Raw genomic sequence first — 23048 nt, 5'->3', positions numbered from 1 at the left:
AATTTAATATTATCTTCTGTACGTACCAATCATGCGAATACACATTATAAGATAAGAAAAACTTAGCCTCATGACCCTGTGACAATCTATATATTAAAAATTAAAAAACACTGTTACACACATCCTTCAAAGCACTGTAAGGGCGATGCATTAGCACCAGCTAGCTATCAAACTTAAGAACAAAATGAAAAATTGTGCAGAAATAAAAAATAATAATAATCAAAAGGTGCAATATTTTCGTTAGTGCAGGAGAGAGACGACTTAAATGACTGGCATTGGCAACAGCTCAGCTATTAAAGTTCCTTTGAACCCATACAATTTCATCAACATGACCCTAAGTATGCAGCATGTTTAACTTGCAAGGAATCGCGTCGAAATACAGATATCCGTTACAACAGAAGAGGTTGTGCTATTATATACGGAAACTGCTCCCCTACGTGCTATCAATTACTTCGGTCGATTCTATGCACACACAGAAATGCCGAATCTTGCAAAGCACGATAAGTAGCCTTCATTTGGTGAAGAAAATGGGATGAGGACTTACATCTTGAGGTCATTCACACTTGTGCCTCAACGGCAGTAACTTCTTCATCGGTACTGTCAGAGACAATGACATCCTCAACAGAGTCTCCGCCAATAGCCTCTATATCGGACTTATTTTCCTCGTCTACAACCTCCTCCATGGAGTCTCCACCAATAGCCCCTACATCGGACTGAGTTTCCTCGTCTGGTCGCGCATCAATAAGCTTCTCTCTCAGTTTCACCATAATTTCTTCCTGTGCACTTTCATTTTCAGACAAGTATCTTTTAATAGCATCCTTACCGCGAAAAATCTGATCATTCACATAATACATTGCGCCAGCTTTCTTGATCAAGTTGTGTTTGCATCCCAATTCTATGATCTCCACCACCCTACAAATCCCCTTCCCAAATTCAAGCTCAAATTCAACCGTTTTAAATGGAGGTGCATGTTTGTTTTTTATAATCTTCACGACAACTTGGCTTCCTATAGTCTGTAAAACAAAGAGATAACTAAAAGTTAAACTTCATCCAAAGTGTCATCCTTCCAACAGAGGATAATACATATTTACACTCTCAGGAACTTTCTGAAAAAGCATGAAAATTATCCTAGACAATCATCTAAAAGATTTAAGCTTTCAATAATAAACTGATCATCTTCTGACAAATTAAATCTAGCCAAACAACCAAACCAAGGTGTTACAGCTTAGGGCGTATTAGAAGAAGTCAGGCCCAGAACAGGATGTGTCACGTAATCGATCAGATTCCAAGCAAGCAAACATGTCCAATATATCCATAATGTGCACGAGAGATTCCTACCTGATCTCCCTTCTTGACAAGCCCTATTCTCTTAATATTCAGACGAACTGAAGCATAAAATTTCAAGGCATTACCACCACAGGTAACTTCAACGGGGCCACCAAATCCTCCAAAAGTCGATAATTTCGCTCTCACCTGAAAATAAAAGTAGTTTATAAATACCAACTCATAAATTTAAATATTACAATTCTCAAGACAAATGAAGAAAAGAGCTTTGCTCCATGTAATTGTCAAAGCTTTCATCAAAATAAGGTAAATTATAGGTCTATGCAGGAATTATAGCTCAAGTGAAATAGTACTCATAACAGACCTCCTGATTCACATCTTAGGCTGGAAACAGGAAAGTGCAAGATATGTATGTACTTGTTTAACTGTTGGTACAAGAAGAAGTATGAAGAGTACGGGAGAGAAGAAAATTAAAGGAATTTTACTTCTCCATTTTTTGTCTTGAGGGAAATTTGGGAGGAGAGGAAAGTGGCTGGAAAGTGAAATTCTTTACTAGATTTCAAGTTACACGTAGCAAATGTCCATAGCCATATATTTCTGGTTTAAAACACTGTTAAGAGGAAGAAAAAATTGTTTTTGCTTCAACAAGAGATAGATAATTCAATCTTAGACTTCTCATCCCTCGTGTTATGTCCTCCTCCTGAACACACCCGCGTCATAATCACAAAGGAAATTAAGAAAAACCAAAAACAGAAGAATGTGATAAATTTCATCTCTAAGCACAGGCAAAACCAAGAGCAACTAATGATAAATGTTGAGAGCGTTTTATCTCTAGATTTAAATAAACGAGATTATTAGGCAACCGATTTGAATGAGGAATTATGTACAAACACCTTAGCGACATCCAAACTACAAGCATAGAATGCAAGGAAGTTTACAGAAGTCTACGAAACAAGGACATTTACACAGTTTGTGCAATGAATGCCCCAAATATAAAAACTGCCAACAAAAATGGAATTAGGGTATGACTGAGCATTTTTATTTCTCTCTTTATTTGGTCCTACTGAACACTCACTTCATAATATGACATGCTCAGGACTAGTTCAAATCAAATCTGGGCTTATAGTTCAAAATTGTGGGTGAGAGAGTGAAACATTAAATTGTGGTCTATACAAGCAAAATTTAGTAGTTCAAAGAAAGAATAATAAATCAAGAATATCCTCTTAGACATTGGATGTGCAGAAACTAATATACTATACATTTTTTCACTCAACCATGATTCGATATGCGGAGAATGTTCAGGGGCAGGAGTCCCAAGGCAAGATTTTTTAAGTGTCATAGGGATACTTTGGAAAATTCAAACATGTAGTAGGATGAGCCTTCATTCAACGTATCATAATAGAGAAGAAACAGAGAAGCATGTGTCCAAAAACACAATATAGTCCTTTTCTTTGATATAGTGCAATTCGACAATTGCACCTGGTGCAATAGCTCTCACATTGAGGGTTAAAAACGTTAAATCTCATGTCATTATTGTTTTGGGTTTCTTATTTCACGTTATTAATTGCTCTCTGCAATACAAACTATTTCTTTAATCCATATCATTAGCTAGGTACTAATCCACAGTTTTCACCATTGAGCTACCGCCCACCGCAATCTCTATTTTCCCACACATTGTTTGGGGTGAGATGAAAAGAAGAGAAAAGAGGAAGAACCCTTGCTTACTTTCCGTAATAGAGAAAAAAACAAGTCAAAAGGTATATATTCTTCCATTGGGCTCATAAACATCTTTCTATTAAATTTTCTCACTTTCATCTAAACTCAACCAGTCCAACAATTCAACTCTCCAATTAAATCTATAGCATTTCAACTGAATTTCCCCTGAAATGATCAAATAAAAATGCATATTCTATTTCTACCTGACTCCTCGTAAAAATCAAGAGAAGACCCTAAACTAGAAATGAGTCAGAAAGATGTTACTGCTGATACGAAATTGTCATCTTTTGTAAAATCAACATATAATGTACTTAGAAATGAATGATCTTTGTTGCGAAGGTTCTAGAAAACCATTAGGAATTCAAGGAATCACTGAAGCAAAGTTTACATATTACAGGTTTTAACTTATTCTCTCTTTATGGCTTTCATTGGATTATGGCATCTTTCAAGTTCTCATATTTTGTTGGAGCATTAGGGGTGATGATGAATTTAATAGCTCTGATGAGGGTTCCAACCCAAGTACTCTCACGCTCTAAAGAGGAAAATTTTAATTAGCTCTGATGGCTTTGCCGACTAGGATTTTTGGATTTGCCTCCGAGTGTGTCTTCTTCTGTCAGTATGTTCTTTTGGATTGCTTTGGGGAGTTTTTTCCTTCTTATAGGATGTTAGTGTATAAGCAGCATATTTAGGTGAGACATACAGCATGGTTATCTCGTGTTGGTTTGCACATTTCTCTGGTTTGCATATCTTATTTGTGCAACTTTCATTTTAACATACTTTAGTTACACTGGATTAGTTACCTGCACAGTGGATTGTACATACACAAAGGTTGCAGTTTCACTTGCTCCGCAGAATTGTTTTATTGCTACATGCTTGTTATCTGGATTGCAGTTTTTTTTTTTTTTTTTTTCTTTTTTTTTTTTTTTTTTTTCCTTTTTTTTCTTTCTTTTCCCTGATGTATACATTCTGTGGTCCAATCTAATCTTTAGATCTCATCAGACAAATAGCAATGGACATAGAGTTCAGAAATTCAGTGCAGGTTCTATTGATGGGAGTGGTACACTTTCAAGTTCAGAATTAGCAAGTTCTCTCTATCTCCTCCTTTCGTAGCTGTTTAGATAAGGTTGGTAAATCCACCTCCCTCATTGACCATTTTTTGTCAATCAATAGAAGCAATAATGGATCTAGTACTCCCATGTTTAAAAACTTGGTAAAAAGTTCTATATAATGGGAGTAGTACTCCAAAGTTTATAAGTTTTGAAAATTCTCTGTTTTTCTTCCCCCCCCCCCCCCCCCCCTTGTTTTTCCCCCTTTTGTAGCAATAAAGATAAGATTGATTGATGAGAATCACGGATGGCAAGCTAGCAATGATCCTTTATAATGTGCAGTGCCATTGCTACTTGTGCCTAAAAAGGATAGCATGTGGTATAAAGGTGACTATTCAAGGTTGAATCCTTTTAACAAAGGAAAGAATGATGAGAATCATATGATCATTTATAATGCGAATCAATTATAAGAGAAAATCTTAAACCAATTAGAAAAGTGAAGAAATAAGGAAAATGCACAAAAATACACATAACTTTCAGTTCGGTTATCAAATTTTGGTCCGTTAGTACAATCCATAAGAGTTTTTCGATTCTGTACGTTCTTGTTGATGACATTGTCAAGCTTTTAGGACCAAATTCCTTGTCTAGGGGTCCATTTTAGCTTTTTTCTAATTTTAGTTAGTTTAAGGGTACATCCTGCAACAGTTCACATCATTGATATATCCACATCTATCATGCACCAATTTTTTTTTCGATCAATAAGCGTGGGAAGGGTCAATGCCAAAACCCCCACCTGGACAAAAGAGAATTTTTGAAAAACAAATATAGAAAAGTTCTCATATATATATGATTTGTCGTCATCATCTTCCCTCATCCCTTGTTTCATGATACGAGTTTGGGGTAAGAATTGTGGCACTTGAGAAAACCTAGGAAGTCTGATGCAGGTACTAGAACAGGATTCTAGTTGTATTAATTTGAAGGCATTCTCAGCAAAACAGCCAAATATGCATATAACTAAGAGGATCTAAGAAGTTTTGGACCCGTGTATGGGGTATTCAATTTTGAACATTTAATTAAAAATATTGGTAATTTCCATCTAGTTGATCAAGATAATTCCCATCCCCACACAAAATAAATAAAATAAATTTCTCTCCCCTCTCACTGAACAAAAAGGTTCCTACAACAAGGAAGGAGAATAAACCAAAAAGAAAAGCACTAGACACGTATCAAAGAAGAAGAATAAAAGGGAAAGGGAAAATATGATTCAATTTGAGAACCAAACTACATACCTAACAAGCAAATACCACCACTACAATAATAAATGTGATTATGTGACGCAGTTCACCAGGTTCAAAAATATAAAGCATTTTGGATGCTCCAGTTGGGCTGTAAATGCATGACTAAAGATAACCGAATATGATAAAGGTTTGTGCTCCATGCCTGATTTGTAAAGATTAAGATTGTCTGCGATTGAGATAAAGAGTGGCTCAATTTGCGTAGTGCCTGGCTCATCAGTCTAGCTTGCATGGCCATGTGCGCATCTCCCATTTCACCATCAAGTTCAGCCTTGGGGACCAGGGCAGCTACCTGCCAGCCAATGCAACCATGCAATAATGACTATATCGCAAGAAAAATGCAATCCATTTACCAAGCCCATGATATTATATGGAGAACCATATCATCATACTTACACTATCCACAACAACAACATCAACTGAACCACTCCTGATTAGAGTATCCACAAGGCTAAGAGCTTGCTCACCACAATCTGGTTGTGAAAGAAGCAAATTTGAAGTATTCACTCCTATTGCTTCGGCAAGGGCCGGATCAAGAGCATGCTCAGCATCAACAAAGACACAGTAACCTATGAAAGGACAACAGGAAACAGAAGTGAAAGCTTGTGCAAGAGATGTGATATGATGTCATACTTGAGAGCAATTGAAAGAGAGAAGGAATCCATGTAATTTATACAGTGTTTTCTAGTTCAAATATTCCATGTCATTTATACAGTGTTTTCTAGTTCAAATATTCCTTAGGCATTATGTCCTTAACCATAATGATCTTCAGACTCATGCACACTGACTACCATATTTGACAGACTATGGGAACTTGTAGTACGGACTAGATACTTTGTTCTATCTAGTCCAGTAGTAAGATGTCCGCTAGCTCGTCAAGAGAGGCATAGTATCTGTTATAAATCGGTGGACTCATACAACCAAAATAGTAGGTCGTGCCTTTGGGCTTTAGGTGGACCACCTCATGCCACCTATATGTTTGTTGTCTCAAGGTGGACCACCTCACACTGTAGTGCTAGTCCCTTGCACTCCTCTTTATGTGAAGTCAGTTGCTGTTTTTGTAGATGAATTGCACTATATACTACTTTCAAGAGCTTGCTATCAATATTTGTCAATCAGAAAGATCGCCTAGGCTGCTATCAAGACTAAATGCCAATACTTGGTTGAACAAAAGCTCAGGCTCCTTGAAAAATAAAGTTGCAGTTCGCCTTAGTCGAGTACTATTTGGTACCAAATTAGATATTTATTTTAAAAACGTAATTAGGGTTTTATTTAATAGATTTTCTAGTAGCTCATTAGTAGTTTACCTTCCAAATTGGATACTTGTTTTAGAAAACATGATTAGGGTTCTATTCAATGGATTTTCTAGCATTGTCCAACTTAAATTGGACTAATTTAAATCCTATATAAAAGGGTCTTATGCATATTGAATAAAACTAATATTTTCTCTAAATTCTCTCTGTTATCTCCCTCCTCTTCTCTTCCTCTCTTTTCCTCTCTCTTTCTCAGTCTCATTCTTGTTCGATTGTATTCTACACCTCCTAGACTTCATCATCATTACCCCTCTTTATCTCAGTTCCATACTTGGACACCCATATTCCACATACCAAAATAGAAGTCCCTCAATGGTATTCAAGCCCAGATGAAGTTTTAATTTTCTATTGGAGGAAAAAATAAAAAGAACTTGTTGCATGCTACAGCTACTTCTTAAAGGGCAACTTAAAGCTAGAACAGAAAAGAAAATGCAATACTTGGGTAAAGAACAGTTTTAGACTCACTAAAGCGACTTCTTAAAGGGCAACTTAAAGCTAGAACGGAAAAGAAAATTCAATACTTAGGTAAAGAACACTATTAAAATGAGGCCCACTTCCGAAATGAACTTTAAGAGATTTCACCCCTAGTTGAGTTAAGACTTGATCAGTTCCAAGGCCTAGCTACTGATGGAAATGGGCTTTAGGACTCCTGCCACAATTTCCATGCCTCTTTCCATTTTCATAATGCCACTACTAAAAGAATTAAGATTGACAAGATGCCAATCAAGGTGATTGTATAGAGTCATTCAATCCATAGAGGCTCACATAGGGATTACTCAAACATAAATTTTAAGTTCGCCACAATTAGTAAGTTTTTATTGAAAGCAGATTAAAGATGAAATTATTAAAATCACTGTCAAATACAGAGAAGTTTTATTTGAAACTGTAAGCTACGATGCCATAAAGAATTGAAAGAGCTAATTTCAGCTTCGATGTACATAAATTTCCTCTGTGAATGGAGCCAACATGTCTACAATCGAATTTCAGGTGTCACGAAAATTATTACAAGATATGGTATGGATCAGATACCTATGCTGGAAAACAGAAATGGGCAGCTTTTAACACCAAAATTACCCTGTATCAATTCAATCTTCTAAATAATTGATAGATAGCATGTGCTTTTTGGGTTTGGTGACTAAAACCATTAAAATCACACAAAAGGAAACCCCTGCATGTATCTTCACTCAAGCGAATTCTTGAACACTGAACTGTCAATAATATGCTCTGACACTAGTAAAAATAGATAAATCTATCTATTGCCAGACTGGTGAAGACCGTACACTAAAAAGAATAATTAAAGAATAAACATTTTCCTCCAAGCCATTGTACGACATACAAAAGTCGAATGGGGTAAAATGGTCTCACTAACCTCCTTGTTTCTGTGCCTCAGCAATCACATGCAAAGCAAGAGTTGTTTTCCCAGATGCCTCTGGGCCATATATCTCAACCACTCGTCCCTAAACAAATTAATAGCTATATATAATCACATAGTAATATAAACTAATAAAGTAAATAACATGTGCCCTTTTGTATATACAACAAACGCGGAGTGTATTCCATCCCAGAAAAGGTTATAATCAAATAAATGAATCAGGTGTGCAGCTGAGAAAATGTAATAAAAAAGGAAAATATCATTAACTGTCAGAATCCCAATCTATTAATCATCAAAAAAATTTATTCGTGTACTCATTGGATGATGATAACTATCATCACTAAGCACTTCCACGATGTGAAAAGTCATTAGCAAGAAACGGCCATACTGTTAAATTATACTTATCTCACAATATACAGTTTGAAGGAAACTCTATTAATGAACAAGTATGCACTCAGACAACCAATCCCAAAACATCATCAACTACAACTATGATAAAGGGCTCAATGAAGGAATCTCTGATCCTTCAAATGCCTATCCCAAACAATACAATGATATATTCTTCATATCTGACTCGTACAAAGCTAGGAATCAAATTCTACCATAGAAGAAAATATGTAAGTAAAAATTCATGTAGACAATTGCGGCATGTAGACCAAAATATTAATGCTTTGAAACGCAGTAAGATACCTTAGGAAGTCCTCCTACTCCTAGTGCAACATCCAAAGCAAAAGATCCAGTAGACACCACAGGAACTTGCCTCGGAGTGACTGACCTACCAAGCCACATGATGGATCCTTTTCCAAATGATGAAGTAATCTGATCGACAGCTAGCTTGAGGGCTAAATCTTTCTGGGACATATTCTCTTCACCAGAATCACTTGAATCTAACTTTGATTTCCTTTTACCTTCGTACACACGGAAATGCTGAATATTAATTTTTGATGTTTAATTCAAAAGAAAAACCAAGAAAGAATGAAAGAAAGAACCACATAACTTCTCAGACATGATATTTTAAGAAACCTTGGAACAGCTCAGTAATGATATAAGAAAATAACGTATACATAACTTCGGAAGAACTAAGACTAATACACTATACCAATCATTCAAATAGACCTAAGCAAGGAAAGAAAGGATCTAATCATGGAAATCAGCATCAAGGAGTTGAAATCAATGTTCCCCCAGATTAAGAACTCCACGAAAACTTCGTGGGCCCCAGATTAAGAACTCCACGAAAACTTTGTGGGCCCCTTTCTACATGCAGTTACATGTGCACAAGTAACTATCAACATAATACTAATCCAGAATGAGATTCAGCAGGTGGAAATGCAACTGCGTAATTATTCAACTACAAAGTTAATAGTTGGAAGAGCTAATACCACTTTACCACAAATCGCCCATTCAACAGCATAGGAAAATTTTAACCAATATCATTGTGACAGAACACATTAGTACGGATACAATCAATGCCTAGGAACTACTTCAATATGCAGGTGTGACTTGGAGAATCTGATCACAAATCTGCTGAAAAAATGCTTGTACACGCATCATCATAGCATTTCCAAAATATAAAGGTTAGATACCAAATACCAGCGCACTTAGTTTACACAAATACCCCACTCGATGTGGACTGTAAGAATACAACTCAAATCATTTTTCATAAAGAGTTTCTGTGAGATACACGTGATCTATAAACGCTTTAGGACCAGATATACATACATGCTGTTTTCTTTTTTTGGCTAAAGTAAGTACTAAATAAAAATTCATCTATATCACTTATTTAAGAGCAAGTAAAAGAGATCCCAATAAATCCAGGAACAATAATATAGAGAAACTTTCTGCACCTTTGGTCGCAAAGTAGCATAGTTGAGTGGTTGGTTTTGATATACCGTGCCTAGATTCCTGGAAACATAAAAACCAAATATTTAAACCACATAAAAACTTCCGGCTTAACAAATATCCATCCATTACAAACTTAAAACACATAAAAAATTAACGGAATTGAAGGGGGGGGTGATTCTTGGATTCAAATTCCTATTTTTGACTTATGAAGTCCATATAAAAAGAAAAACCCGGCTATATATTTATAAAGCGAGTACATTTAACATATAATGGTGTTTTAAATGTTAATGAAAAAAATCTTTTAAAAATTCCATTTTCTTTACTTTTTTAAAATGAAGAGAAACTTACAGGAACAGAGAAAACAAAACAAATAGAAAGCTATAAGAAGAGAAAGACCTGTAACTGTGGAAACAAAGAGCGCCTCAGAGAAGACGCATTTCGAAGAAGCCTCGCCATTTTTAAACCAGAAAAAAAAAAATTAAAAAATAAAAATCACAGCCCACAGTTCACCCAAACTGTAATACAGGCACCTGAGTAAATAGGGAACTTCAATTATCGATGAATTGATATTAGGGAAAATTTATGTTATGAATCATTCATCGTACTGATACTGAAGTGTTAGAGTGAATGGTTGGAAATTTAGGGTTTAAGGGTTTTCGAGCCTCTCTATTTGCGGGAAATTGTGGAGAAAAACGAATGATGGTGCCAATGACCGAAAATGTGAACCGAAAACAACGGTTCACGACAATGGTCCGTACGTTTCGGGTGCAGTGGAACAAAACACGCCAAAAACCGCTCGTTAAAATGCGACTTCTAAATGCATTCTCGAGAGTCGAGACAACTGATTGACTCCATGGAATAGAACTGCTCTTCGAACCAAAATATCCTACGAGCGTTAGCTCTCTATGAAAAGGAGGTGATTCAATACCACCTTTCAATACTCTTAACTTGTTGCAATTTTACTAGAGTCACTAGCCTTGCTTTTGGGCATCCTCCTCCTTGCGGTTAAGGTAACGATTTCAGGCATAGCCAGCTCTTATAGGCCCCAGTTGAAAGTAATTTTTTACCTGCAAAAATTGATTTTTTTTCAATCGTTATTTCACTATTCCAGACATAATTTTTGACTTGTTCTCCCATAAGTCCTCACTTTTCTCCTAACAATTAAAATAATTTATTCTCAAAATCTCTATCGAACATGCCCATAGTGCAACGGGGTGGTGTGTAAATTTAATTCATTTTTCTCTTTTTTTCTTTTCAATCATACATTTTTCAATATAATAATATGAATAATACTATTTATACGTAATGGAGTTAGATAATGATTTACATACATACGAGATATCAAAAAGAGTGAAGAATTTTTTTTTTGTTAAAAGAGTTCTGACTCAATCATATTTTATTATATCATGTGTATGTAAGCATTATGTTAATCATTATGTACATATAATACAACTGAATAATATTATATGTAAACCCAAAAATTTTTCTTTTTTATTAATCCTACATTTTTCAAAAAATTACTATTTTCAAAATACATATTTTTTTTCAAAACCTTATTAAAATGGAGTCTAGATAAGAGCCTAAAGGTATTTCTCACTAAACCATTCCAATGTATTTATAAATCCACTTGGTACGTCTTTCAGAAAAATATAGAACAAATTTGTATCGTTAAAAAGTGAATAAGAAAACGTGCAGTATGATAAAAGTAGCATCACCTTTAAAACATGTTGAAGTAAAATTGTTATAAAATAAAAATTTCACGAAGGTAACCTCATTTTAGATGATATTTGAAAAAGTGATAAAGTTTGCCCTTATTCGATGAAAATAAAACTATAGTTTAATTTAAGTCATAGTCAACAATTATTTTAACCACGCATTTTATGGGATCTACAATTTTTGAATCGCACATTTCATCAATTTTTATCAAAATTTACTAAAAATCAAATCCCCACCAAAAAATTAAAAACAAGGGAAGTTTAGTGATATTTTTGAAATGTGAAGATATGTTTCTAATAATATTATAGAGTTCAATAGGGTGTGCATAGAAAACATTATTACATAATTGTTCTGCAATTTATTGCCTTGATAATGTTTTAGAAGTTACTTTTATATTTACTGATGAAGTTATTCCTTGATTTTGAAAAGAAAATAAAATAGAAAAGACTACATAAATGGCGATGAAAAGTAGAAACACCACCATTTACCAAAAATGACAAATGAAATCAATTTTCATAGCTTAAATTCTTAGAACTCGTAAAAGGGTCACTTAACTATGAGGGAGTTACATTTAGAGGGTGTTTGATAGGGATTTTCAAAATTGATTTTTTGACCGTTAGAGGTAAAAGTGGGTCCTATCTGTGAGAAATGAATTCAAAAATAACGGATAGAATAGTAAAATAATGGTCAAAAAATTGACTTTGATTGGCTTAAAGTCCTACCAAACACCCCCTTAGATGCTCATCTTGAATTAATAATATAAAATTAGAACACTTATTTTCAAATTGCTATTGAGTCTTACCACTGATTCCATCACAATCCAATTAAATAAAGGAATTGGAACAAATGGTTCCTGACCTCTGCGGTTGCTAGGAAATGTCCCTAACCTTCAACTAGTATTATAGAGAAAAGTTTAGAACCGTTCAGTTTGGCTTGGATTGTACAATTTTTTAAGCAATCGATGATTATATTAAAATGCTCTTAAGAGGCAATCGATGATTATATTAAAATGCTCTTAAGAGTCGATCGGTACGATGATTATATTTTCATTTTTGCTTATATTGTATGTTGACCTCGTTTTCTATTAGGATGACGTGAACAATAGATACCGAACCCACTCGTATATACGTAAGTGAATTTTAACACGTATTGACAGGATGCTAGTAGATAATACTTCGAGCTTGGATGGCGGAGATGCTTTATAACACGAGACAAATATGTTCTGGGCTCTGGCAATTTATTTTGAGATCGATTGCATGATAAAAACCAATTGTCAATAACGTAACTAAAGCTAATCTTAAGTTAAGCAAAAACAAGTGTATAATTAGCAACAAAGAAAACAAATGGTAGCTTCAAGTGTATTGATTTGCATTGGTCCTCAAATGATACATGGAAAGAGTATTAATAGTGTTACAAATGAAATGGTGTCTATTGGATGAAAATCCACATGGCCTCATCTCCGTAGATGGAGCATAGAATTTTAGACATCAATTTGACCTTCCTAACTTGTAGCACATTTAATAATACTCTCACAAAAAGCAGTCATTTTATTGCCTAAACTGACAAAATAAGACATTTTACTCATTACAAAAGCTCATCAATCATTTCAAAGGGATTTCATATATAAATTTAAGATCTTCACATGTGGATCGTTACTTGCTATAGTTGGGCTTCGATTTTGACTTTGTTGGCCTTCAATTTTGACTTTGTTGGCCTTCTTCACCACTTTTACTTCCAGAAAGGAAATACAATGAGCCTCAGATGTAAGCTTTAGGGCCTCGTCATCGTGCAGATAGCTTCGATGGATGTGGTTCTCCTATTTGAGTGGGTCGACTAGTCCAGTAATCGACTAATGGGCCTTGTTGGGCTTGCCACGTGGAATCACATGTGGTGAAACGCAACATTGTTCAATTTTTTTAAGTAATCCATGATTATGTTAAAATGCTCTCATGATGAGTTGATTGATATGATGATTATATTTTCAAGTTGGATAATTGGCATAAAGCGTCCTTACCTTTCAAATTTATTGTGAAAAATGTCCATACCTTTCATTTTTTTGACATTTTCGCCTTTACATTCCACATTTTTTTTTTTGCACTGAATGTCCTTTTCACCAATTTTTAATGTAAAATAACCAAAATAGCCTCCCATTTAAATAAACAAAAAAGAAAGAAAAATAAAAAATACTTTACAATCTTACTCCTAAACGTTTTAAAGAATGCAAGTGAGTCCAACTAATTATTAAAATGTCTAATAGCACAAAATGTCCCTACGTTTGGTCTATAGTGTGCAAAAGGTCCCTACGTTTCAAAATTGGTGAAAAATGACGTTTTGAGCAATGAAAAGTGGAAATAGCAATGAAAACGTAAAAAAAAAATTAAACCTAGGAATTTTTTTTGCTATTAGGTCTTATTAAAATATTAAAAATAACAAAAAGAACTCTCTCTCTCTCTCTCTCTCTCTCTCCTTTAAATGGGATTGCTACGTTAGAAGTGAAAAAATTTCGACCATCCATCGCCTAAACTACGAACCTCGATACCGTTGAACCATCTATTGATATTTTACGACCATGAAGAGATGCGTCCTAGTGAGTACAGTCGATTGGTGTGTTTTATGGGTCTCTCCCAAAATAGGTGATGCCACCAGTATTTGCATTCGCGAGTTGTGTATTTTGACTTAAAATTCTAAACAAATCTATTGACGTAAAGGTTTCAAGGTTGGATGTTGGGTGGTATGTGTAAAGAGAAGTGAGGATTTTTTGGTGGTATAGTGGTTCAGCAGTTTGGATGATTGTTTGTTGGAGTTTTCTGGCCTCTAAGGTGGCTAACCCATTTGAAGAAGAAGAGGAGAGAGAGAGAGTTTATTTTTATTTTTATTTTTAATATTTTAATAAGACCTAATAGTAAAAAAAATCCCTACGTTTGATATTTCTTGTGGAAAACGTTCTTAAGTTTCAATTTTTTTTTTCATTTTTATCCCTATTTCTACATTTTATTGCGAAAAACGTCATTTTTCACCAATTTGAAACGTAGGAATATTTTGCACTTGCACACTATAGGTCAATCGTAGGAACGTTTTGTGCTATTAGACATTTTAATAATTATTTAGACTCACTTGTACTTTTTAAAATATTTAGAAATAAGACTGTAATTTATTCTTTATTTTTCTTTCCTTCTTTTTGTTTTATTTAAATAGGAAGGTATTTTGAACATTTTACATTAAAAAATGATGAAAAAGACGTTTAACGCAAAAAAATGTATAAAGTAAGGACGAAAATGCCAAAAAATAGAAGGTACAGACGTTTTCCACAATAAATTTGAAAGATAGACGTTTTGTGCCAATTACCCTTTTTTAATTTGCTTACATTGCACAATTTTTTTCTAAGCAATCCATGATTATGTTAAAATGCTTTTAGGATGTGTTGATTGCTTGGTATGATGAGTATACTTTCAATTTGACATCAACATTCAAAAGGATCAATTGTGATTAGAACTAGTTTCACCAAGATTTGATTTGAGTACATTTGTGTTACTGTGTCGCAATCCCATAGAATAGGATCTATTTGCGTCAATTTTCCAATGCGACTTTCTTAAGGAGCTCTTCTACCAAAAATAAAAATAAATAATAATAATAATAATAATAATAATAATAATAATAATAATAAAAAGCCCTATCAAGCAGGCCCTTAATGGTAAATAGTCACATTTGCTAGCTAATTTGCATCAAATTGATTAGCAAATAAGGCAACCAAATGCATTTTTCCAAATAAATGTATCATGCATGAAATTTTTGCAAGATAAGTGCCTTCAACAATTTGGCACTAAACATTAGAAATTCTCATAATGAAATTGCAGCAAATTAATAGAACTTTAAAACTAAGGCAACCAAATGCATTTTTCCAAATAAATGTAACAGGCATGAAATTTTTGCAAGAGAAGTGCCTTCAACAATTTGGCACTAAACATTTGAAATTCTCATAACGAAATTGCAGCATATTAATAGAAACTTTAAAACAATTCGACTTCCACTACACTTCAAGCAAGGGAACAACTTTCCCTTCACTCGAAGAGCACAAGGAGTTAATTTCACACCAAACCCAATTAACATATTTTGCCTTTGTTCAAGCCTCATTTTTTGGTGAAAAGTGAAAACATGTTTTGAAATAATGATTTTTGTAGAGAATGAGTAATTAAAATATAGGAGACTAAATGATTTTCACGTGTAAAATTATTATATATGAGAATGTGTCGTTAATAATAAGTTCTGAAAAATGCAGCTCAAACAGGGGCTTAGTACCTCAAATGCAAGACAAAAAGGTGCATTCACATGAAAATCATGAAAATATTTCATATTGATTAAGCACGGGCCCATCTATCAATTGAACTGAAACCCAAACAAGAAAAATGAGGACAGAACTTTAAATTTTTGAAAAGAAAGTAGCAAAGAAATACTTACTACCATAAAACGAGTGTACACCAAGCTTCAACAGGCTTCAGAATTCAACAAGTAGCATCAAAATCAAGGGACATCATATCTAGTACTAAATCACTTCCTCTCGAACAAGAAACCGAAAATGAAAAAAATTCCCAAGTAATGAATAATAGGAGATAGAGAAAATAAATACTAGAAGACCACTAGAACTATATAAATATATATGATCTGAAACACGCCAGAGCCACACCCAATCCACTATTTTTTGGTGACAAAAACAACTATTGTTGCTTGCATTCAGGAGGCCTCTCACCTTGCTGACCGTCAGCAGCTGGTGCTCTTCCACTCTTCTGCATATCACAGCAACAAGAATAGTCAGTATTTGAAAGGGAAATTGGAAAAAAGATTGATGAGGAAATACAATGGAATAAAGAATCGCACCTTGCGCACAGCTGATGGCTGTCAATTGAGACGACAAAACATAAAAGTATTAGCATCAGGACAGATTTGACAAGAGGAGGAGCATGCATTGAATAACAATGAAGGAGAATATATATCTTATTACCTTCTTCATTGTCTTGCTTTCATCTTCATCCTCATCATCGTCTTCATCATCTTCATCTTCATCATCTTCATCGTCTTCATCGTCTTCGTCATCAAGATCTTCGTCTTCGTCATCTTCAATATCGCCATACTCTTCCTGAGCAGCCTCTCCAGTAAACCAGGACACTGCATGGGGAATAATTTTATCTCGAATAGTTGACCTACAAAACATTGTAAGCTTTTTATACGACCAACCAAGCTTACTCAATAATAATGACAAGGAGCCCTAAAAAGCATCTAAAATGCAACAAAGTATATAACATAGGCCACATTAAGTTCTTCAAGCTTCACATTCAGAAATTACAGCACGACATTTTTTCGTTAGCCTTAGTTTAGCAGAGAGTGCTGAATCCAAGAAAAGACAATATTAGGTCTTCTTATTTTACCCCGAGCGAAATCAATAAAGACCTGTTTGATGGGGGAATTTTCCATCTTTTTCATCGTTTGATTGCAAGAATTTTCCCTGGAATTTATCCCCCCGCCCACATGACCCCTTGTCCTTGAATTGGTGGAAATCAATTTCCAGGTTTATTTATTTTTTTTGGACTTTTTTTTGGGCAATGGAAACAAATTATATCCCTTTAAGTGAAAATTTTGATGGAAAACAAAGTCAAACGAACACCAAAAGATTCAAAATTCATATCAATCAAACACATTTAATTAACAATTCCCAATAAAACAAGTTCTAAGCAATTCAATTCCTTGGAATTCGTTTTTTCCACCCAAATTCCATTCTTGCAATCAAACGGACCCTAAAGAAAAGGTGGACTCCATGCTTTCATTGCTTTCTCAAAACAAACAAACCACAGAGAATACAAAATAATTCAGTTTTGTTTACATTTGTATCAACTTGTGACAAAATAACTAATTTTGATTATGGTAATCCTCATCAGTGATTAGCTTTGGGTTGTTTAGCTGATAGTTATCAGCTTTAAATATGGAGAGAGTTTTACAAATTTGATGCTAGTGAAAGCCTACAAACATAGACAGAACTCTAATTTCCATTAGACTGCATTTTATCAATTGATTCAAGGTGAGACTGGTCATGGAACATGGAATAAGGCAGAAAATAAACATTGCATTATTCAGTTGATCAACTAAGAGGTAAATAAAAATATTGGTGGCTGCAAAACTTTTAAACAACAGTAGTTTCTGCTAAATTGATCAGAATAGTAAAATAAGTGCAGACCCTAACAAGTTGACTAAGATTAGCCAAGAACATTTATTTAATGCTCATTTTCTACCCGCCTTTCCTTCTACTCTATGTATAAATTGAAGTTTCACAATTATAGTAGCAATTCAAAAATGCAGATGGATAACATCAAAATTTCTGGCTCACCCAATGTCATAATCTTGCTCCATCAAATTTTGAAGTTCTTCAGCCTGTCAAAATGCAAAAATGGTAATTATTAACAATATATTAAAAAAAATCTCCAGAACACCACCACAACAATTGCTTACAGCATCTTCATCAATATCTTCATCCTCCTCTGGTACTTGGGGTGGACTAAAGAAGTTGAAGAAGCTGTCGCACTGTTCAGTTTTAGTTATTGGCTTGGCATTTTTCGAACCCTTCTTAGGCTTCTTTTTAAGTATCTTCTGTGTCAAGGTTTTTCCTGGATACCATTCAATCTCCGTCCTACATAGTAATTATCACAGTTTGAACAAAGTTGAAGAAGAGAATTTTCAAAATACACACAACGAAGAAGAGTACTTGTCCACCAAATGTGGAGCAGCAAAGAAAATTACCCAATTGCTTTCTCCAGTATGGGTTCATCTTCATCAATCATGTGATAAATTTTAGTCAGAACAGAGTTCTTGAAAAATGGATTAGTATCAAAGTAAAATTCAAGCTTGAAGCCCTTAGGATTATCAATTCTGAACCACTTTATATCTTTAAGAAATTTAAGAGCCCCTTCGTCACGCTCAGAAATCTAGGTCCAACATAGAACAGAAAACAATATTAAGATAAATGAAAGATCAAAATACAAATATATACAAATAGCAATAGTAAATTCTTTTTCAAACAATTAACCTCCTCAGCAAGGACTTCATTGTTCTTCATTGCAGTGAGCCAAAAATCAGGAACTCCTTTCTCTGCACAAAAATGTAGAAGTTTGAAGCAGTGTCACCATCAATACAGAGGCCTAAATTAGCGTCAGAACATACCTTCAGCTTCTTTCTCGTCTTCTTTGTTTTTCTCCTCAGAGTCAGCAGTAGCCCCTTCAACTTCAACAGCTCCAGTAACAATTTCATATCTCTAGACATATTATTACATATTATCCAATTAAAGATACTAAAACAAAAGAAAATATTCCCTGGAGTCCCATAATTAGTGAGACCTGACATAGCAAGCCAGAAGCACACAGACCTTGGCATAAAGAGGTTGATAAAGCTTTTGGTATCTTGCTTCAAGTGCTGCTCTCTCTTCAAAAAATTTTGCCTCCAATTCATCATGCTGACTCTGTAAAGTTCCCAAAATTTAAAGGACGTGAACATTTTTCAATACTCAAGACACAATTACTGATTACATGTTAAGATATGTATAGCAATAACTCACATTTGATAGAACTTCAGGACACAAAAATACAATAGCATATCAAATTGTTTCCCAAGCAGTATATGCTAATTGATGCAGCAGCATCTATGATGCTTGACAAAGATGACTTGGATCGCTGAAACCATGAAGCTTCAAGCGGTCATTTATTTAGTTTTTCATTTAGTTTTACCATGGAAACTACTTTATCCTTTGTTTCTACAAGTTCATCTTCATTGGAAAGAAATCATGAGTGCCATACAGTGCAGTAGGGGTGATATTATCTTTCTGTACTTTAGAGTTACACCAATATTGAAGTCTATGCTTTATTTAAGTGCTCCTGCCCTCGTGCCCTAGTAAGAGCACACTTGAGTTATCTCTAACAAATAAGACCTGCTGCTCTCTTAACAAATACTTTGCCCAAGAATCTTTATTCTCAGGTTTCAAGTTTCCTCTTCATTTCTCTATACTTTACAAATACTTTACCCAAGAATCTTTATTCTCAGGTTTCAAGTTTAATCTTCATTTCTCTCTACTTTACAAATACTTTGCCCAAGAATCTTTATTCTCAGGTTTCAAGTTTCCTCTTCATTTCTCTCTACTTTTTAGTTGCTACAGGGCGACATCTCACTTTCTGGTGTTATTATTCATTCTTTAACAAATATGTGTTTTATCAACCAAAGTTGAATAACTATTAACCACAAAATGTCAATGACCAGATACATAATAGATATGTTCTTTACCTCAGAATCAAGTAGTAGCCTAATACTTTAGGCTAGTTTAAACTCATCAAACCCTTCACATAACCCGGAATCACTTTTCTTTCTTAAGTTTATCAGTTCATAACCAACTTATATCAGCAAATTCAACCGGAGTATTGCCACTTAAACAAAACAACTTTCAAGCTTCACAAACAAACAGGTAAAAGTTTAACAGAAAACCGGGAGCAAGAACATGCCTGAATACCCCTGAGCACATCAACGCGCTTCCTGACATTCGGAGATAGATTCTCTAGCACATCAGAGTGCTTCCCAGTAAGATCCTGAAGCTTATTCTACATAATAACCAACTACTTACATCAGCCTCAATCAAATCTATACAAAGACGCCAAAAAAGAAAAAAAAAGGTTTTGGACCCTTAAAAAGGGAAAAATAAACTCACCTTGAGAACATTTACAAGGTCTGCTCTATTTTCTGCATTCAAAGCTACAAAACAATCAGCCAATTAATCACATGTCAAAACCGCTCGTAAAACGCAAAAACACGAATTCCAACATATATATACATCTACACATAAGCTTATTAAGTATCTAATTAAGTACAATAGGCTGATAACAATATTTCCAAAAAAAAAAAGACAAGGTTTTGGTCAAAGTTTTTTTACCGGCACCAAGATCGGCCATATTCAAGCTATCGTTGTTGCTCATATTGAAAACCTAGAGAGAAGGTGAAAAACCCTCAGAAATGAAAAGAGATAGAAGAGAGAAAAGTAGTATCTAAGCCGTAAGCGCCTTCGAAGCTTTTGCTTCTCCTCTTCCTTCGCTCTCTTCTTCTGTCCAAAACCTAAAACCTAGAGAATATTTATAGGACCCAATTAGGCCGTGTTTGCATTATCATTTCTGTGGGGGTTTTGGTGTGGCTGCCTGCTGGGTATGGGTTTTTGAATTGTATATGGGCTGCCCAAATGATAGTATTGATTTATTTTGGGGCAGTTTACACAAATAGGGAAGAAACGGTAACGGGGATGAACAAACAATATCAATTTTTGGTAAATATTTTAAAATAAAAAATTTAAGTTAGTGGTTAAAGGAATATACAATAATTACATTCTATGCCCTGTTTGTACCATGTTATTTTTATAAGAACGTATTTTTAAATAGTGTATTGATAAAAAATATGTAGTTAAAAAATATAAAAAATTTGAATTTATTTGTAATATTATTTTATTTAAAAATGTGTGGTTGATATGACCTCTGTTTGTTTTCCATTTTTTTTCATTAAAATGAAAAATATGACCGTTATTCATTATATCAAACCATCATATTTGAATTTCTATATCTTGTGTGGAGTCCGTAACGACTATATTTTTTATTCTCATTTTTACATAAATGGGAAACAAACAGAGTTATGATATCAAATCACTGTTTAAGAATGTATTTTTTTTAAAGAATACGAGTCAAACCAAGCCTATATAATTTTTAACATGCACATAATTTTTTAATAAAATATTTTGATAAATTATATGTAATTCTTTAAAATAATTTGTAATTTACATTTTGTTTATTCCGTTTAATAAATGTGCAATTCATATTACAAATTCTCTAATAATCATATTACATCCCTGCATTTTTTTATGATTTGCTAATTATTGAATTTTTAATGTATGTAAATTTTTTTGAAATTGCAACTTATACTCAGTGTTAAACCATTTACGGTGTATGTAATTATTTTATATTGTGACTTATATTATATGTTAATCATGCTATGGTGTATGCATTTTTTAAGAATTGTAACTTAACTAATATTACATTATTTCTAAGTTCTATTAAAAGCTGAACGAGTTGCCACTATTGATGAAACAGTAAATGAATCCCAATTTACTGTATAAGAGAGAAGAAACTGAGTCATTTTTTCTATATATTTTTCTTACTTTTCACTGTTGAAGTTCTTTTTTTCCTTCTTTTTTTAGCTCACGTCCATCCCAATTTTTGCTCCTTATTTTCGGCAACCATATTAGGCAACCATACTCCTTATTTTCAGGTACAATAATTTATATTGATTAATTTAGGCAGTTGAAGAGGTGTATGAATTTAAATATCTCTTTCTACTCCATTTTCTTCTCAAAATTTTTTTTTGCTGGTTGTAATGGTTAGTAGTGTTTTTTTCGCATTTTTTTTATGGAATTAATTTAGATTTTGTTCCAAATTGTATTAAAAAATGCATATTTTCTTTCCACCTTCTTGTTTAGGCTGAATAATTAATTATTTTCCTAGAAAGTATTGTCTGATCTTATTTGGGTAAATTAAGTTAATTTGGTAAATTCGTTTTTGTTGGAATATCGAGAAAGTATTGATTTAGTGTGATCTTTGATGTTAATTTGGTGAATTCATTTTTGTTGGAATACCGAACATTTAGTTTTACTAATTTTATTGTTGATGCTTAAAAAAAATTTGCTCCACACCGTGCGGAGTTACTCCACACACTCCGCACAAAGTGTGCGGAGTTACGGACAACTCCGCACAAGAGTGCGGAGTAACTCTGCACTGATCTCTCCGAATTGTGCGAAGAGATCAACTCTCTCCGCACAGTGCGGAGAGTTTGGAGAACTTTTTTTTTTTATTCTTCATTTTATTCTATTTTGTTTTTTTATTTTTTCATATTACCATATTTTTTTACCAATGTCAAGTTATCTACAAACTCTCCGGAGCTAGATTTTTTTTTTCATGTTTATCTTTCTTTTTATTCTCTTTGGTTTTCTTAAATTTAAACTATTTGATTTTTTATTTTTTTACTTTACCTTTGATATATAATATATATGTATACATTCTTACATAAGAAACAAATAAAATAACTTAACCAAAAAAAAAAAAATTCTCTCTGTACTATGCGGAGAAATCAATTGATCTCTCTGAACTGTGGGGAGAGTTTGGAAAATCTCTGGAGAAACTCTTCAAACTCTCGGCTCTTGGTTTTTTTTTTCGTTTTATCTATTTGATTTTTTATTTTTTTAGATTACCATAATTTTTCACCAATGTCGAGGTATCTTCAAACTCTTCGGATGCTCCGCACGCACTGAGCTACGATTTCCCCCCCATTTATCTTTCTTTTTTATTCTCTTTGGTTTTCTTAAATTCAAGCTATATGATTTTTTATTTTTTTTAGTTTGCCTTTGATA

The 23048-nt window shown here is 33.8% G+C and overlaps 2 protein-coding genes across 3 annotated transcripts; both read right to left on the bottom strand.

The window, feature by feature from the left end:
* Positions 1-77: 77 nt before the first annotated feature.
* Positions 78-10674, bottom strand: LOC111403841 (DNA repair protein recA homolog 3, mitochondrial-like). The gene is made up of 8 exons (XM_023032470.1): positions 10265-10674; positions 9871-9928; positions 8717-8934; positions 8024-8111; positions 5738-5910; positions 5487-5633; positions 1339-1473; positions 78-1013 (listed from the first exon to the last, which is right to left on the bottom strand). Exons 1-8 carry the CDS (start codon positions 10322-10324, stop codon positions 558-560), a joined length of 1335 nt encoding a protein of 444 aa, XP_022888238.1. The 5' UTR covers positions 10325-10674; the 3' UTR covers positions 78-557.
* A 5319-nt stretch (positions 10675-15993) lies between these two features.
* LOC111403840 (nucleosome assembly protein 1;2-like) lies at positions 15994-20741 on the bottom strand. 2 transcript variants are annotated; one of them, XM_023032467.1, is made up of 12 exons: positions 20538-20741; positions 20316-20359; positions 20113-20208; positions 18990-19082; positions 18788-18878; positions 18654-18715; positions 18368-18552; positions 18080-18257; positions 17958-18001; positions 16581-16779; positions 16457-16474; positions 15994-16365 (listed from the first exon to the last, which is right to left on the bottom strand). In XM_023032467.1, exons 1-12 carry the CDS (start codon positions 20578-20580, stop codon positions 16297-16299), a joined length of 1122 nt encoding a protein of 373 aa, XP_022888235.1. In that variant the 5' UTR covers positions 20581-20741; the 3' UTR covers positions 15994-16296. The 2 variants fall into 2 exon arrangements, with proteins under 2 accessions (XP_022888235.1, XP_022888236.1); XM_023032468.1 differs by having other exon boundaries at positions 20316-20347; positions 20538-20729.
* Between the last annotated feature and the right edge of the window lie 2307 nt (positions 20742-23048).

The sequence above is a fragment of the Olea europaea genome, chromosome 11 (assembly GCF_002742605.1).
Source record: "Olea europaea var. sylvestris chromosome 11, O_europaea_v1, whole genome shotgun sequence".
Classification (NCBI taxonomy): domain Eukaryota; kingdom Viridiplantae; phylum Streptophyta; class Magnoliopsida; order Lamiales; family Oleaceae; genus Olea; species Olea europaea.
The sequence above is the reverse complement of the archived record's forward strand: the minus strand, read 5'-3'. Positions and strand labels throughout refer to the sequence as shown.